The sequence below is a fragment of the Oncorhynchus clarkii genome, unplaced genomic scaffold, assembly GCF_045791955.1.
Source record: "Oncorhynchus clarkii lewisi isolate Uvic-CL-2024 unplaced genomic scaffold, UVic_Ocla_1.0 unplaced_contig_6747_pilon_pilon, whole genome shotgun sequence".
NCBI lineage: Eukaryota > Metazoa > Chordata > Actinopteri > Salmoniformes > Salmonidae > Oncorhynchus > Oncorhynchus clarkii.
The window spans coordinates 130426-145710 of NW_027257996.1; the positions used below are offsets into that span (position 1 = coordinate 130426).

Genomic DNA, 15285 nt, shown 5'->3' on the forward strand with positions numbered 1-15285 from the left:
CCCATCTCCAACTAGCCAAATCCCCATCTCCAACTAGCCAAATCCCCATCTCCAACTAGCCAAATCCCCATGTCCAACTGGCCAAATCCCCCATCTCCAACTGGCCAAATCCCCCATCTCCAACTGTCCAAGTCCTCATCTCCAACTGTCCAAGTCCCCATCTCCAACTGGCCAAGTCCTCATCTCCAACTGGCCAAGTCCTCATCACCAACTGTCCAAATCCCCATCTCCAACTGTCCAAGTCCCCATCTCCAACTGTCCAAGTCCCCATCTCCAACCGTCCAAGTCCCCATCTCCAACTGTCCAAATCCCCATCTCCAACCGGCCAAGTCCCCATCTCCAACTGTCCAAATCCCCATCTCCAACTGTCCAAGTCCCCATCTCCAACTGTCCAAGTCCCCATCTCCAACCGTCCAAGTCCCCATCTCCAACCGGCCAAAATCCCCATCTCCAACCGGCCAAAATCCCTATCTCCAACCGGCCAAAATCCCCATCTCCAACCGGCCAAAATCCCTATCTCCAACCGGCCAAAATCCCCATCTCCAACCGGCCAAAATCCCCATCTCCAACCGGCCAAAATCCCCATCTCCAACCGGCCAAATCCCCATCTCCAACCGGCCAAATCCCCATCTCCAACTGACCAAGTCCCTGACACAAATATCAACGGCCTATGTGTCAGACAGAGGGGTAAAGAACATGCCCAGGCTTAACAACACTGGAAGACACTGGGGTGCCGTTTGAGACTCAGACATGGTATTTTAAAACACTGGCAAACACAGTGGTGATGTCACTCATGTGGGCTGATTCAGCCAGTTGCCTCATTTGTCCTACTTCAGGCAGAGGCACCCACCACACCATAACTCGTTAGATAAAACCCAGATGGAGTAGCCATCTAAGTTTCCCCCTAGATTTGTAATTATGCAGCCAGCAAACGTTCCAAAGAGAAACCTCTTGCCCACTGACTGCCGACTGACATCTAAGGAACCACCATCGTGGAAGAGGGGCTTTACTGGTTTATCTATTCTGCAGCCAAACCAGATCGACCAGTGTGATATCTATTCTGCAGCCAAACCAGATCGATCAGTGTGATATCTATTCTGCAGCTAAACCAGATCGACCAGTGTGATATCTTATTCTGCAGCCAAACCAGATCGACCAGTGTGATATCTTATTCTGCAGCCAAACTAGATTGACCAGTGTGATATCTATTCTGCAGCCAAACCAGATCGACCAGTGTGATATCAATTCTGCAGCCAAACTAGATCGACCAGTGTGATATCTATTCTGCAGCCAAACTAGATTGACCAGTGTGATATCAATTCTGCAGCCAAACTAGATCGACCAGTGTGATATCAATTCTGCAGCCAAACTAGATTGACCAGTGTGATATCTATTCTGCAGCCAAACTAGATCGACCAGTGTGATATCAATTCTGCAGCCAAACTAGATCGACCAGTGTGATATCAATTCTGCAGCCAAACTAGATTGACCAGTGTGATATCAATTCTGCAGTCAAACCAGATCGACCAGGGTGATATCTATTCTGCAGCCAAACCAGATCGACCAGTGTGATATCTATTCTGCAGCCAAACCAGATCGATCAGTGTGATATCTATTCTGCAGCTAAACCAGATCGACCAGTGTGATATCTTATTCTGCAGCCAAACCAGATCGACCAGTGTGATATCTTATTCTGCAGCCAAACTAGATTGACCAGTGTGATATCTTATTCTGCAGCCAAACTAGATCGACCAGTGTGATATCTATTCTGCAGCCAAACTAGATCGACCAGTGTGATATCAATTCTGCAGCCAAACTAGATCGACCAGTGTGATATCAATTCTGCAGCCAAACTAGATTGACCAGTGTGATATCAATTCTGCAGTCAAACCAGATCGACCAGGGTGATATCTATTCTGCAATCAAACCAGATCGACCAGTGTGATATCTATTCTGCAGTCAAACCAGATCGACCAGTGTGATATCAATTCTGCAATCAAACTAGATCGATCAGTGTGATATCTATTCTGCAGCCAAACTAGATCGATCAGTGTGATATCTATTCTGCAGCCAAACTAGATCGATCAGTGTGATATCAATTCCGCAGTCAAACCAGATCGACCAGTGTGATATCAATTCCGCAGTCAAACCAGATCGACCAGGGTGATATCAATTCTGCAGCCAAACCAGATTGACCAGTGTGATATCAATTCTGCAGCCAAACCAGATCGACCAGTGTGATATCAATTTTGCAGGCAAACTAGAACTATTTTAATTGCAGAGATGTAATGAGCACAATAATGAAAATCAGGGAACGGAGGAACTAGTTTGAAGTAGGTTCATTTGAATGATCATGAAAAATGTTGATTAAAAGATATGAATAGCAGCAGTAAAACTGTCAAATGAGCTTATGTGTTCTAAATACTAGTAACGTAGCCTTCCTCTGTGTGCGAAGAACTCAGGATCTAACAGGAAAATGTGAGTCTCATCCTGATCCAATCAGATGTCAGAATTCCCAGACTCTACCAGGGCCAGGGGGGTAATCCCTCCATCATCCCCTTCCTCCCTCCCTCCCTCCATCATCCCCTTCCTCCCTCCCTCCTCCTTCCCCTCCTCCCTCCCTCCTCCCTCCCCTCCTCCTTCCCCTCCTCCTTCCCCTCCTCCATTCCTCCTTCACGCGTCACTGTGTCGTTAGACAGGACCGTTATAAATGGCTCTGCACACACTTCTGAAGCACGCCAAAGGGATTTACAGAGCTTCAGCAAGATACAAAGGAGGGAAAATTCTACAAAGAGAAAACTACCTTTCACTGAATCAGGATGTCTAAGCTTGCAGAGAGAACCCTTTTCGTTTTCTACATTTCAACACAGGTAAATAAATTCATTTAACGTTACAGAGTAGGCTCATCCAAACTATATTATGTGAAGAATATGAAAGCAAGGAGCAACAACTTTGAAAAGTCACACTTGAACACAGTTTCCCTTTTTTCCTCCAGATTTGCTCCCAGATCTTGGCGCAGGTGTGTCAGACAAGGTGCCTCTGTCCGCAGGAGCCTCCGCTGTGCGCCCCCGGGGTCCAGTTGATTCTGGATGACTGCGCATGCTGTCTGGTCTGTGCGAGGCAGAAAGGAGAGGCGTGCTCGGAAATAAGTCCCTGTGATACACACAGGGGTCTGAACTGCGACTACACGGCCGATGTACACCAGAGGACAGGTGTCTGTGTCGGTGAGTCATTTGTTAATTCTATTGAACCAGTGATGTTCTAGTGTAGGTGTCAGAACGGGGTAGATTCCCTGGCCTGGTCTCAATTGGATTTGCTCAACTCCTGCGTACCTCTCAACCTCTCTCGCCTCCTTTTGAAAAAGGCCAAAGGGTAATCGAAGAGTGGCAGCGGGGACCCCGCCCCTATCTAAGAGCTATTGATGATGATTAATGATGATGAGGATGATGATGATGATGATGATGACAATTCACATTCATTTGAAGACACAAACACTTAAACATATGACATTTTGGATTTTATCCAGATATGAGTATTGGAAATTAAAAATGTTAAATAATGATTTGTGCTTTTCTTGTGTCCTCCTCTCTTCCACAGCACATGAGGGAGACATCTGCCTGTTGGACGGTTCAGTGTACCAGAATGGAGAGACCTTCTTCCCCAGCTGCAAGTATCAGTGCACCTGCAGGGACGGTCAGATCGCCTGCGTGCCCCGCTGCAACCTGGACGTGATGCTGCCGGGCCCAGACTGCCCTCTACCCAGGAAGGTGGCGGTCCCAGGGGAGTGCTGTGAGAAGTGGGTATGTGAGCCCCAACCAGAGGCCAGTGCCTTGGGCAGCTTCGCCATGGCTGGTAAGCACTCAGTCTATCTGCACTCAAATCAGATCCAAATGTTATTTGTCACATGTGCCGAATAGAACAGGTGTAGTAGACCTTACAGTAAATGCTGAATACAACAGATGTAGTAGACCTTACAGTAAATGCTGAATACAACAGGTGTTATAGACCTTACAGTAAATGCTGAATACAACAGGTGTAGTAGACCTTACAGTAAATGCTGAATACAACAGATGTAGGTAGACCTCACAGTAAAATGCTGAATACAACAGGTGTAGTAGACCTTACAGTGAAATGCTGAATACAACAGGTGTAGTAGACCTTATAGTGAAATGCTGAATACAACAGGTGTAGGTAGACCTTACAGTGAAATGCTGAATACAACAGGTGTAGTAGACCTTACAGTGAAATGCTGAATACAACAGGTGTTATAGACCTCACAGTGAAATGCTGAATACAACAGGTAGACCTTACAGTGAAATGCTGAATACAACAGGTGTAGTAGACCTCGCAGTGAAATGCTGAATACAACAGGTGTAGTAGACCTTACAGTGAAATGCTGAATACAACAGGTGTAGTAGACCTTACAGTGAAATGCTGAATACAACAGGTGTAGTAGACCTTACAGTGAAATGATGAATACAACAGGTGTAGTAGACCTCGCAGTGAAATGCTGAATACAACAGGTGTAGTAGACCTTACAGTGAAATGCTGAATACAACAGGTGTAGGTAGACCTTACAGTGAAATGCTGAATACAACAGATGTAGGTAGACCTTACAGTGAAATGCTGAATACAACAGGTAGACCTTACAGTGAAATGCTGAATACAACAGGTGGTTTGCATAATTGATTCCCCTACATTGGTGTATAATCGGTATACAGGTAATCCAATTCACAGTTCTATCGGCACCTAAAGAAATTCCGATAGAACTGTGAATTGGATTACCTGTATACCGATTATACACCAATGTAGGGGAATCAATTATGCAAACCACACAGATCCCAATAAATCAAATCAAATTTTATTTGTCACATACACATGGTTAGCAGATGTTAATGCGAGTGTAGCGAAATGCTTGTGCTTCTCGTTCCGACAATGCAGTAATAACCAACAAGTAATCTAACTAACAATTCCAAAACTACTGTCTTGTACACAGTGTAAGGGGATAAAGAATATGTACATAAGGATATATGAATGAGTGATGGTACAGAGCAGCATAGGCAAGATACAGTAGATGGTATCGAGTACAGTATATACATACATATGAGATGAGTATGTAAACAAAGTGGCATAGTCACCAGCCAAACATGTTTCCTCTTGTGCACTTCTGCCCAGTAATTCTTACGTCCATCAATCAATCTAGCGTGCATCTGTATTTCCCATGGCAACAACATCGGTCTCATCCGGTGTGTCTCTCCCTGTCCTCCCGTACAGCCTACAGACAGGAGGAGACAGTGGGGTTTGACTCGTGGGACCCCAGTACTAACTGCATAGAGCAGACTACGGAGTGGGGCGCCTGCTCTCGGACCTGTGGCATGAGCATCTCCACCCGGGTCACCAACAAGAACCCCCGCTGTGAGATGGTCAAGCAGACACGTCTGTGCATCGTCAGGCCCTGCGACAAACAGCAACAGGATGTTCCTAAGGTAGGCTACTCAACCTACTGTTACTGTACTAATACCAGCAGTAGGATGTTCCTAAGGTAGGATACTCAACCCACTGTTACTGTACTAATACCAGCAGTAGGATGTTCCTAAGGTAGGATACTCAACACACTGTTACTATACTAATACCAGCAGTAGGATGTTCCTAAGGTAGGATACTCAACCCACTGTCACTGTACTAATACCAGCAGTAGGATGTTCCTAAGGTAGGATACTCAACCCACTGTCACTGTACTAATACCAGCAGTAGGATGTTCCTAAGGTAGGATACTCAACCCACTGTCACTGTACTAATACCAGCAGTAGGATGTTCCTAAGGTAGGATACTCAACCCACTGTTACTGTACTAATACCAGCAGCAGGATGTTCCTAAGGTAGGATACTCAACCCACTGTTACTGTACTAATACCAGAGGTAGGATGTTCCTAAGGTAGGATACTCAACCCACTGTTACTGTACTAATACCTGTAGCAGGATGTTCCTAAGGTAGGATACCCAACCCACTGTTACTGTACTAATACCAGAGGTAGGATGTTCCTAAGGTAGTATACTCAACCCACTGTTACTATACTAATAGCAGCAGTAGGATGTTCCTAAGGTAGGATACTCAACCCACTGTTACTATACTAATACCAGCAGTAGGATGTTCCTAAGGTAGGATACTCAACCCACTGTTACTGTACTAATACCAGCAGTAGGATGTTCCTAAGGTAGGATACTCAACCCACTGTTACTGTACTAATACCAGCAGTAGGATGTTCCTAAGGTAGGATACTCAACCCACTGTTACTGTACTAATACCAGCAGTAGGATGTTCCTAAGGTAGGATACTCAACCCACTGTTACTGTACTAATACCAGCAGTAGGATGTTCCTAAGGTAGGATACTCAACCCACTGTTACTGTACTAATACCAGTAGCAGGATGTTCCTAAGGTAGGATACTCAACCCACTGTTACTGTACTAATACCAGTAGCAGGATGTTCCTAAGGTAGGATACTCAACCCACTGTTACTATACTAATACCAGCAGTAGGATGTTCCTAAGGTAGGATACTCAACCCACTGTTACTGTACTAATACCAGTAGTAGGATGTTCCTAAGGTAGGATACTCAACCCACTGTTACTGTACTAATACCAGTAGCAGGATGTTCCTAAGGTAGGATACTCAACCCACTGTTACTGTACTAATACCAGTAGCAGGATGTTCCTAAGGTAGGATACTCAACCCACTGTTACTATACTAATACCAGTAGCAGGATGTTCCTAAGGTAGGATACTCAACCCACTGTTACTATACTAATACCAGAGGTAGGATGTTCCTAAGGTAGGATACTCAACCCACTGTCACTATACTAATACCAGAGGTAGGATGTTCCTAAGGTAGGATACTCAACCCACTGTTACTGTACTAATACCAGCAGTAGGATGTTCCTAAGGTAGGATACTCAACCCACTGTTACTGTACTAATACCAGTAGTAGGATGTTCCTAAGGTAGGATACTCAACCCACTGTTACTGTACTAATACCAGTAGCAGGATGTTCCTAAGGTAGGATACTCAACCCACTGTTACTGTACTAATACCAGTAGCAGGATGTTCCTAAGGTAGGATACTCAACCCACTGTTACTATACTAATACCAGTAGCAGGATGTTCCTAAGGTAGGATACTCAACCCACTGTTACTGTACTAATACCAGAGGTAGGATGTTCCTAAGGTAGGATACTCAACCCACTGTTACTGTACTAATACCAGTAGCAGGATGTTCCTACGGTAGGATACTCAACCCACTGTTACTGTACTAATACCAGTAGCAGGATGTTCCTAAGGTAGGATACTCAACCCACTGTTACTGTACTAATACCAGTAGCAGGATGTTCCTAAGGTAGGATACTCAACCCACTGTTACTGTACTAATACCAGTAGCAGGATGTTCCTAAGGTAGGATACTCAACCCACTGTTACTGTACTAATACCAGTAGCAGGATGTTCCTAAGGTAGGATACTCAACCCACTGTTACTGTACTAATACCAGCAGTAGGATGTTCCTAAGGTAGGATACTCAACCCACTGTTACTGTACTAATACCAGCAGCAGGATATTCCTAAGGTAGGATACTCAACCCACTGTTACTGTACTAATACCAGCAGCAGGATGTTCCTAAGGTAGGATACTCAACCCACTGTTACTGTACTAATAATACAAACCAAATCATAGTTGTAGAGGGAAAATACATCACTAATTTAAATAGCAGAATCGAAGTTCAAGTTCAACTTGCCATTCCGCCTAAATGCAAATCTTCCGACTAACAAAACTCACAAGAGCTCTGACAAAATACACGACAGAAGCTTTCCAGTGTTTCGCCGACTGACAACCATTTCCTCCTCTAAATCCTCAGAGAGGAAGCAAGTGCCTGAGGATGAAGAAGGCGGTGAAACCTGTCCGGTTCAGCTATAAGAACTGCACCAGCGTGCTGACCTACAAGCCCCGGTACTGTGGTGTGTGTACGGACGGGCGTTGCTGCACCCCCCACAGCACCGAGACAGTGCAGGTAGAGTTCCAATGTGCTCAGGGTAAAGCCATCAAGAAACCCGTGATGTTCATCAACACCTGCGCCTGCCACTACCACTGTCCCAGAGACAACGTCGTGTATCGACCATCAGACCTGGTCTACAGCGGTTACAGGTTATAACGCTGTTACCACAGACACAACGACAGTTTCTCCTGTTCCTCCGTGACAGTAGTATTGTACTGTACTGTAGTCGGGTGACTCTATATGTTCGTGACTCTAAACATCTCCCTGAAGGTGTATGGTTGGTCTCAGGAGGGAGAATCTCAATTGCATACTTATCGCGTTCCTCTCTCCTCGCCTCCTTCTCAAAACCCATTGGATGAGAAAGCCAGATGTCCCTCCCCTCTGACATTCTCCTCCAATGGGTTTTGAGAAGGAGGCGAGGAGAGAGGGTGCGAGGAGAGAGGACGCGAGGAGTATGCAATTGAGATTCTCACAGTCAGCACTTAGCTACCTTTACAGAATGGATGAGCTTTCTGCATCTGATATAACTGGTGCTTTAGTGTATCATAATGACAGAGTTTTCCTTTTATGCTTACTGCAAACTGCCTCAGTGATCACAGCTCCTGGGTCAGTTTTAAACAGACTCTGACTCAAATGGCCTAAGGAGATCATACACAGCTCCTGGGTCAGTTTTAAACAGACTCTGACTCAAATGGCCTCAGGAGATCATACACAGCTCCTGGGTCAGTTTTAAACAGACTCTGACTCAAATGGCCTCAGGAGATCATACACAGCTCCTGGGTCAGTTTCAGACAGCCTCTGACTGTTCCAGAGGTATTTCCGAAATAGCGGTTAGGCTACCTACAATCATTTCAAGTGCAATGTCTGCACGTCCAACAATTCTCCAGCTGCACGTCACACAAAAAATGTCTGGTGAAAGCAACACCTGCTCGCTGTTGTATTTGTTCTGGTGAAAACCTGTGTTTCTATCCCTCCCTCATTCCTCTGACCTTAGACCTTGTAGATGTTTGCAGACTCTTGCCCTCTCCCAGGCTCTCCAGTCAACCCGGTCTTGGCCCACACAACAGTCATGTCGACAGCCAGGTCAAAAAGGTTGTTCTTCATAATGTACTGCCGCTTTCCACAGCCAGCCTGTAAGTCTCCGCTCTTGGACCTCTAAGCCCCGCCCCACTTACACGTCAGACCTGGGTCGAATACATGTGTCAAAACTCTCGAGATTATTTAACTTGACAAGTGTGCAGGCTGTGGGTGGAGTTGGCAGTTTATGAGACTATTCCATTGGTTGCATCGTACAGGGCAAGCTAAGTCAAGTTAAGTCAAGCTAAGTCAAGCTAAGTCAAGCTAAGTCAAGTTAAGTCAAGTTAAGTCAAGTGCACCTCCAAAGTCTTTGGCATATATATATATATATATATATATATATATATATATATATATATATATATGTATATATATGTCACCCAGTTCTGATATATACTGTCATTGACTGCGACGCAATGTAGATTTTCCTTAAAAACAGAACGTTAATTTTCTACTCCTCCTTTGGTCTCTTGTAGAAAGATACACGTTATGTGAATACTTTACTGTATAGTTGGCGCCAGCGTGTATTAAATACACGGTGTCTGTATGTGTTTGTAAACCGAATGTAAATATGAATTCTATATAGTGTCTGTATGTGTTTGTAAACCGAATGTAAACCGAATGTATATATGAGTTCTATATAGTGTCTGTACGTCTTTGTAAACAGAATGTAAATATGAATTCTATATAGTGTCTGTATGTGTTTGTAAACCGAATGTAAATATGAGTTCTATATAGTGTCTGTACGTCTACTCTGGTTGTGTTTCGCTCAGCCTTTTCGATCAATATAATAATACTGTACTTACTCATGATTTGACATTAAATATGTATATTTTCTATAACTTCTGATCTGTTTCTCTTTATTCCAACCGTCATGATATACCGTGTAGGTAGATTGTTAGACAACAGTTGATGTACATTAAATTGACCTAAAACTGAGTCACAACACCTTTTCATATAAGGTTAATGCATAGTTAGTTTAGTGACAACCCCCGTCGAATGAATGCGACATAAAATGCTTAATGACTATTAGAGACTATGGTGGGTTCTAACTTCCAACGCTTATAAGTCTGTGAAATCACTGAACGCTCAAAGCTCTCCCAGAACGGGTGTATAAAACCCCTATACAGAAAACAGCGACACCTTGTGTGATATTTAAGAAGTGCAGGAAAGTATAAGGAAACATGACCTCTATTGTTATTCCTATCCAGAGTAAAAGTTATCCATGACCATAACTGCGGTATCCCTGGTCCGGCACACTGTCCTCTCCCGGTGGTCTGTAGAGCTAATTGGAAAAGTACAGCAGATCACAGCTCCGACAGAAGCGTCGCGTTGCCAGCCGCATTGTGTCAATGTGCGGTTCCACCTGCTACACACAAGCACGTTGATTTGGGAGCGGAGAATAGCAGAGGGGCTGAGCGTCTTTATTTCCCTACTGCACTGTAACATATTTATCTATTATGCGTAAGTACAATAGCTGTTGGCCCAGTTTTTCGCAAGTACTCATTAAATTGTTGCTAGTGGTTGTACTAAATGAAACTCAAATTACACAAGTTGCTTTTGTTAACATTGTGAACGTCGGTAGTCAGTGTAGCTAGCTAAGTAATAGTAGTAGTTTCTTGACTTCATAAATCTTAGTAAAATAACCAGCGGTGTATAGCCGAGGCCAAATGCAACCAAAATTAACTTTTATTTAAATTCACAAGATAGAATTAACATGCACGTCAAGCCATCAATAACTAACTCTCTGTGATGATTGAGTTTGGACGCCGCCATTGCCCGCAACATGGGCAGTGAAACAGCTTTGATTTCAAAAGAAGCATTTCCCCAATGGCTGATTGCAATGCTGGACGCCCAATTTCTATAGTGTAGCAGGGCCAGTATGAGTGACCATTCATAAACAAAGACAAATGGGGTCTTATTCCCTATAGAATCCCTATGGGCCCCGGTCAAAACTATGCACCATGGCTGCGTTTACACAGGCAGACTAATTCTGAACCTTTTCCCACTAATTGGTCTTTTGGCCAATCAGATCACCTCTGAAAGAGATCTGATGTGATTGGTTGAAAGACATATGAGAATTGAGCTGCCTGTGTAAACGCAGCCTGTGTAGAGAATAGGTTACCACTCAGGACGCACAGGGTGTCCAGTCATTTACCGGCAGACAGCCAGGTAAAATCAATTTTCTCTCGTCTCTGGCACTGAGATAAATGACTGAGAACACTACAGTATATCATCGCTGTAGTGTTGAGACAGACAGACGGGTGTTTGCAGTGTAATCCGATGTGCCTCGATTCAAACCTTTATTGTAGGTCTGGGGAAGCGTCCACTGAGATTAGCAGGTTTGAGTCAGACCAGATGCACTTCCCAGATTTCATCCTTGGAGGAATGTTGTAGGTAGACATTTCTGTAGCATGTAGACTACAAGTTAATAGCCTGTCAGTATCTCTTGCCATTTCAATTTTTTTTAACCTTTATTTAACTAGGCGAGTCGGTTAAGAATAAATTCTTATTTACAATGACGGCCTACACCGGCCAAACCCGGACGACGCTGGGCCAGTTGAGCGCCGCCCTGTGGGACTCCCAATGACGGCCAAACCCGGACGACGCTGGGCCAGTTGAGCGCCGCCCTGTGGGACTCCCAATGACGGCCGACCCCGGCCAAACCCGGACGACGCTGGGCCAGTTGAGCGCCGACCCTGTGGGACTCCCAATCACGGCCGGTTGTAATACATACAGCCTTGGATTCGAACCAGGGTGTCTGTAATGACACCTCTAGCACTGAGATGCAGCGCCTTAGACCGCTGTGTCACTCGGGAGCCCATTAGAGCCTGTCACTAAACCCATTCAAACACACATTTATTACTGAAATGAAATCTCCCAACTACAGGAACAGCCTTAATCGATTGATGTTCATAATGCTAATATCGTTAGCATTAAATCAAACCAACAAGGGTGAGCAGCAATGACCTCTGACCTCGCTGCCAACTTCCCCGATACGCCGCAATGACAGACGAGGTCGTACAAAAAAGGTTTATTGGATTAAAACATCAGGCATAAATAAGTGGATCACACAGCTGTCCGGGACATATTTAAAAGGATGTCACCACTACAGGTTCACTATTATTACTGTTCACAGTACAGACAGACAGAGCTGATTATTATTATTATTAACACAGTACTCTCAGCCATCACCAGCAAGACATTCATCAGAAACACCACATACAACACACACACACACACACAACAACACACCACATTATCAATACAAGTAACAACAAATAATTAAATTCATGCTTGTTAATCATCAAAAAAGACAAAAATAAAGAGGGACAGGAAATGTGTTACATTACAGAGGAACAGAACAGCCATGAATAAACATTTAGAATAATACATGTGAAAAAACAAAACACGGCATATTCAAAAATATACACCAGACCATCGGAGCTGTGGTGGACACAGGAGAGGGTAGGTAAACAGGAGAGGGTAGAGAGACAGGAGAGGGTAGGTAAACAGGAGAGGGTAGGGAGACAGGAGAGGGTAGGTGGACAGGAGAGGGTAGGTAAACAGGAGAGGGTAGGGAGACAGGAGAGGGTAGGTGGACAGGAGAGGGTAGGTAAACAGGAGAGGGTAGGGAGACAGGAGAGGGTAGGTGGACAGGAGAGGGTAGGTGGACAGGAGAGGGTAGGTAAACAGGAGAGGGTAGGGAGACAGGAGAGGGTAGGTGGACAGGAGAGGGTAGGGAGACAGGAGAGGGTAGGGAGACAGGAGAGGGTAGGTAAACAGGAGAGGGTAGGTAAACAGGGTAGGGAGACAGGAGAGGGTAGGTAAACAGGAGAGGGTAGGGACACAGGAGAGGGTAGGTGGACAGGAGAGGGTAGGTGGACAGGAGAGGGTAGGTAAACAGGAGAGGGTAGGTGGACAGGAGAGGGTAGGTAGACCGGAGAGGGTAGGTGGACAGGAGAGGGTAGGTGGACAGGATAGGGTAGGTGGACAGGAGAGGGTAGGTGGACAGGAGAGGGTAGGTGGACAGGCGAGGGTAGGGAGACAAGAGAGGGTAGATAGACAGGAGTAGGTAGACAGACAGGAGAGTGTAGGTATACAGGAGAGGGTAGATAGGGAGACAGGAGAGGGTAGATAGACAGGAGAGGGTAGGGAGACAGTGGTTTAGATCTCGCTCTCATACGTGTGCATGTGAGTCTTCAGTGAGAGGATTTCAGGGTAACTCCGGCTAGTCCGACGGTAGAAGTCCAGGCCCGTGAGGATCTCCACGTCTCGGACCCGGGCCGTGTGCAGCTTCATCAGATCCTCCACCCACTTAGACTCGTCCTCAGAGCTCTGGGGGGGGACGAAGACAACGTCACACAACGTCAGCTACCTGCACATTTCATGATGCTCTGAGATCTCTCTCAATTCAAGGGACTTAATTGGCATGGGAAACATGTTTACACTGACAAAGCAAGTGAAATAGACAAAAGTGAAATGAACAAATTAACATTACTCACAAGTTTCAAAGGAATAGACACATTTCAAATGTCATATTTCTATATACAGTGTAACAATGTACAAATGGTTAAAGTACAAAAGGGAAAATAAATAAACATAAATATGGGTTGTATTTACAATGGTGTGTGTTCTTCACTGGTTGGCCCTTTCTTGTCTCTTTCTGTCTCACAATTTATATGTGTGTGAGGCAATAGCACCCTGTTCCCTACACAATACACTACCTTTGATCACAGCCCTATGTAGCAGTCCTATGTAGCAGCCCTATGTAGCAGCCCTATGTTGCAGTCCTATGTAGCAGCCCTATGTAGCAGTCCTATGTAGCAGCCCTATGTAGCAGCCCTATGTTGCAGTCCTATGTAGCAGCCCTATGTAGCAGTCCTATGTAGCAGCCCTATGTAGCAGTCCTATGTTGCAGTCCTATGTAGCAGTCCTATGTAGCAGCCCTATGTAGCAGTCCTATGTAGCAGCCCTATGTAGCAGCCCTATGTAGCAGCCCTATGTTGCAGTAATGGGAATTGATGGGAAATGATGTAAATATATCACTAGCCACTTTAAACAATGCTACCTTATATAATGTTACTTACCCTACATTATTCATCTCATATGCATACGTATATACTGTACTCTATATCATCGACTGTATCCTTATGTAATACATGTATCACTAGCCACTTTAACTATGCCACTTTGTTTACATACTCATCTCATTTGTACATACTGTACTCGATACCATCTACTGTATCTTGCCTATGCTGCTCTGTACCATCACTCATTCATATATCCTTATGTACATATTCTTTATCCCCTCACACTGTGTACAAGACAGTAGTTTTGGAATTGTTAGTTAGATTACTTGTTATTACTGCATTGTCAGAACTAGAAGCACAAGCATTTCGCTACACTCGCATTAACATCTGCTAACCATGTGTATGTGACAAATAACATTTGATTTGATTTCCTATGTAGCAGTCCTATGTAGCAGCCCTATGTTGCAGTCCTATGTAGCAGTCCTATGTAGCAGCCCTATGTAGCAGTCCTATGTAGCAGCCCTATGTTGCAGTCCTATGTAGCAGTCCTATGTAGCAGCCCTATGTAGCAGCCCTATGTTGCAGTCCTATGTAGCAGCCCTATGTAGCAGTCCTATGTAGCAGCCCTATGTAGCAGTCCTATGTAGCAGCCCTATGTAGCAGCCCTATGTAGCAGTCCTATGTAGCAGCCCTATGTTGCAGTCCTATGTAGCAGTCCTATGTAGCAGCCCTATGTTGCAGTCCTATGTAGCAGTCCTATGTAGCAGCCCTATGTAGCAGTCCTATGTAGCAGCCTTATGTAGCAGCCCTATGTAGCAGCCCTATGTCATTTGGACGTAGCCAGGGACTCACACTGCAGCTCTCGTCGTTGTCTGAGCGGTGTGGTAGGATGAAGGCAGAGCTGCTAAGAGGTCCAGTACAGATGTCCTCAGCCTGGGTGAAGTCCAGACAACTGGTTATCACACAGTAGTAGTGGGTTGGAATGGGCCCTGAACCACTTCCATACCTGTAGGCAAAATACATGTGAAGATCACCAAAGGAGGTTGAATATTTATTCATGGTAGACTGTATGTAGCCAGAGGACAGTCAGTAACTATGAGACAGCACAGTCCCACAGACAGAGAACACACAGTA

The 15285-nt window shown here is 44.9% G+C and overlaps 2 protein-coding genes across 3 annotated transcripts in view; one reads left to right on the plus strand and one right to left on the minus strand.

Moving 5' to 3' along the window:
- The first annotated feature begins 2735 nt into the window (after positions 1-2735).
- Positions 2736-9957, plus strand: LOC139394438 (CCN family member 3-like). 2 transcript variants are annotated; one of them, XR_011629824.1, is made up of 6 exons: positions 2736-2870; positions 2996-3224; positions 3598-3852; positions 5275-5486; positions 7904-8630; positions 8685-9957. XR_011629824.1 is itself a non-coding variant. In XM_071142504.1 (5 exons), exons 1-5 carry the CDS (start codon positions 2820-2822, stop codon positions 8195-8197), a joined length of 1041 nt encoding a protein of 346 aa, XP_070998605.1. In that variant the 5' UTR covers positions 2736-2819; the 3' UTR covers positions 8198-9957. The 2 variants fall into 2 exon arrangements, 1 of the variants encoding a protein (XP_070998605.1); XM_071142504.1 differs by having other exon boundaries at positions 7904-9957.
- Positions 9958-11960: 2003 nt separating this feature from the next.
- The window catches only part of LOC139394437 (autotaxin-like), a 49094-nt gene continuing 45769 nt past the window's right edge, over positions 11961-15285 (minus strand). The window contains exons 24-25 of the mRNA XM_071142503.1: positions 15004-15157; positions 11961-13456 (exon numbers count right to left, since the gene is read on the minus strand). Coding sequence (XP_070998604.1) covers positions 13286-13456; positions 15004-15157 — 325 coding nt within the window. The 3' untranslated portion in view covers positions 11961-13285. The remainder of the gene's footprint in view (positions 13457-15003; positions 15158-15285) is intronic.

Excerpts from the sequence above, each read along its gene's own strand:
- LOC139394438 (XM_071142504.1), top strand. The coding sequence starts at position 2,820 with ATGTCTAAGCTTGCAGAGAGAACCCTTTTCGTTTTCTACATTTCAACA. Across the intron at positions 3,225-3,597 it reads GAGGACAGGTGTCTGTGTCG|CACATGAGGGAGACATCTGC; the intron begins GTGAGTCATTTG and ends TCTCTTCCACAG. Across the intron at positions 3,853-5,274 it reads GGGCAGCTTCGCCATGGCTG|CCTACAGACAGGAGGAGACA; the intron begins GTAAGCACTCAG and ends CCTCCCGTACAG.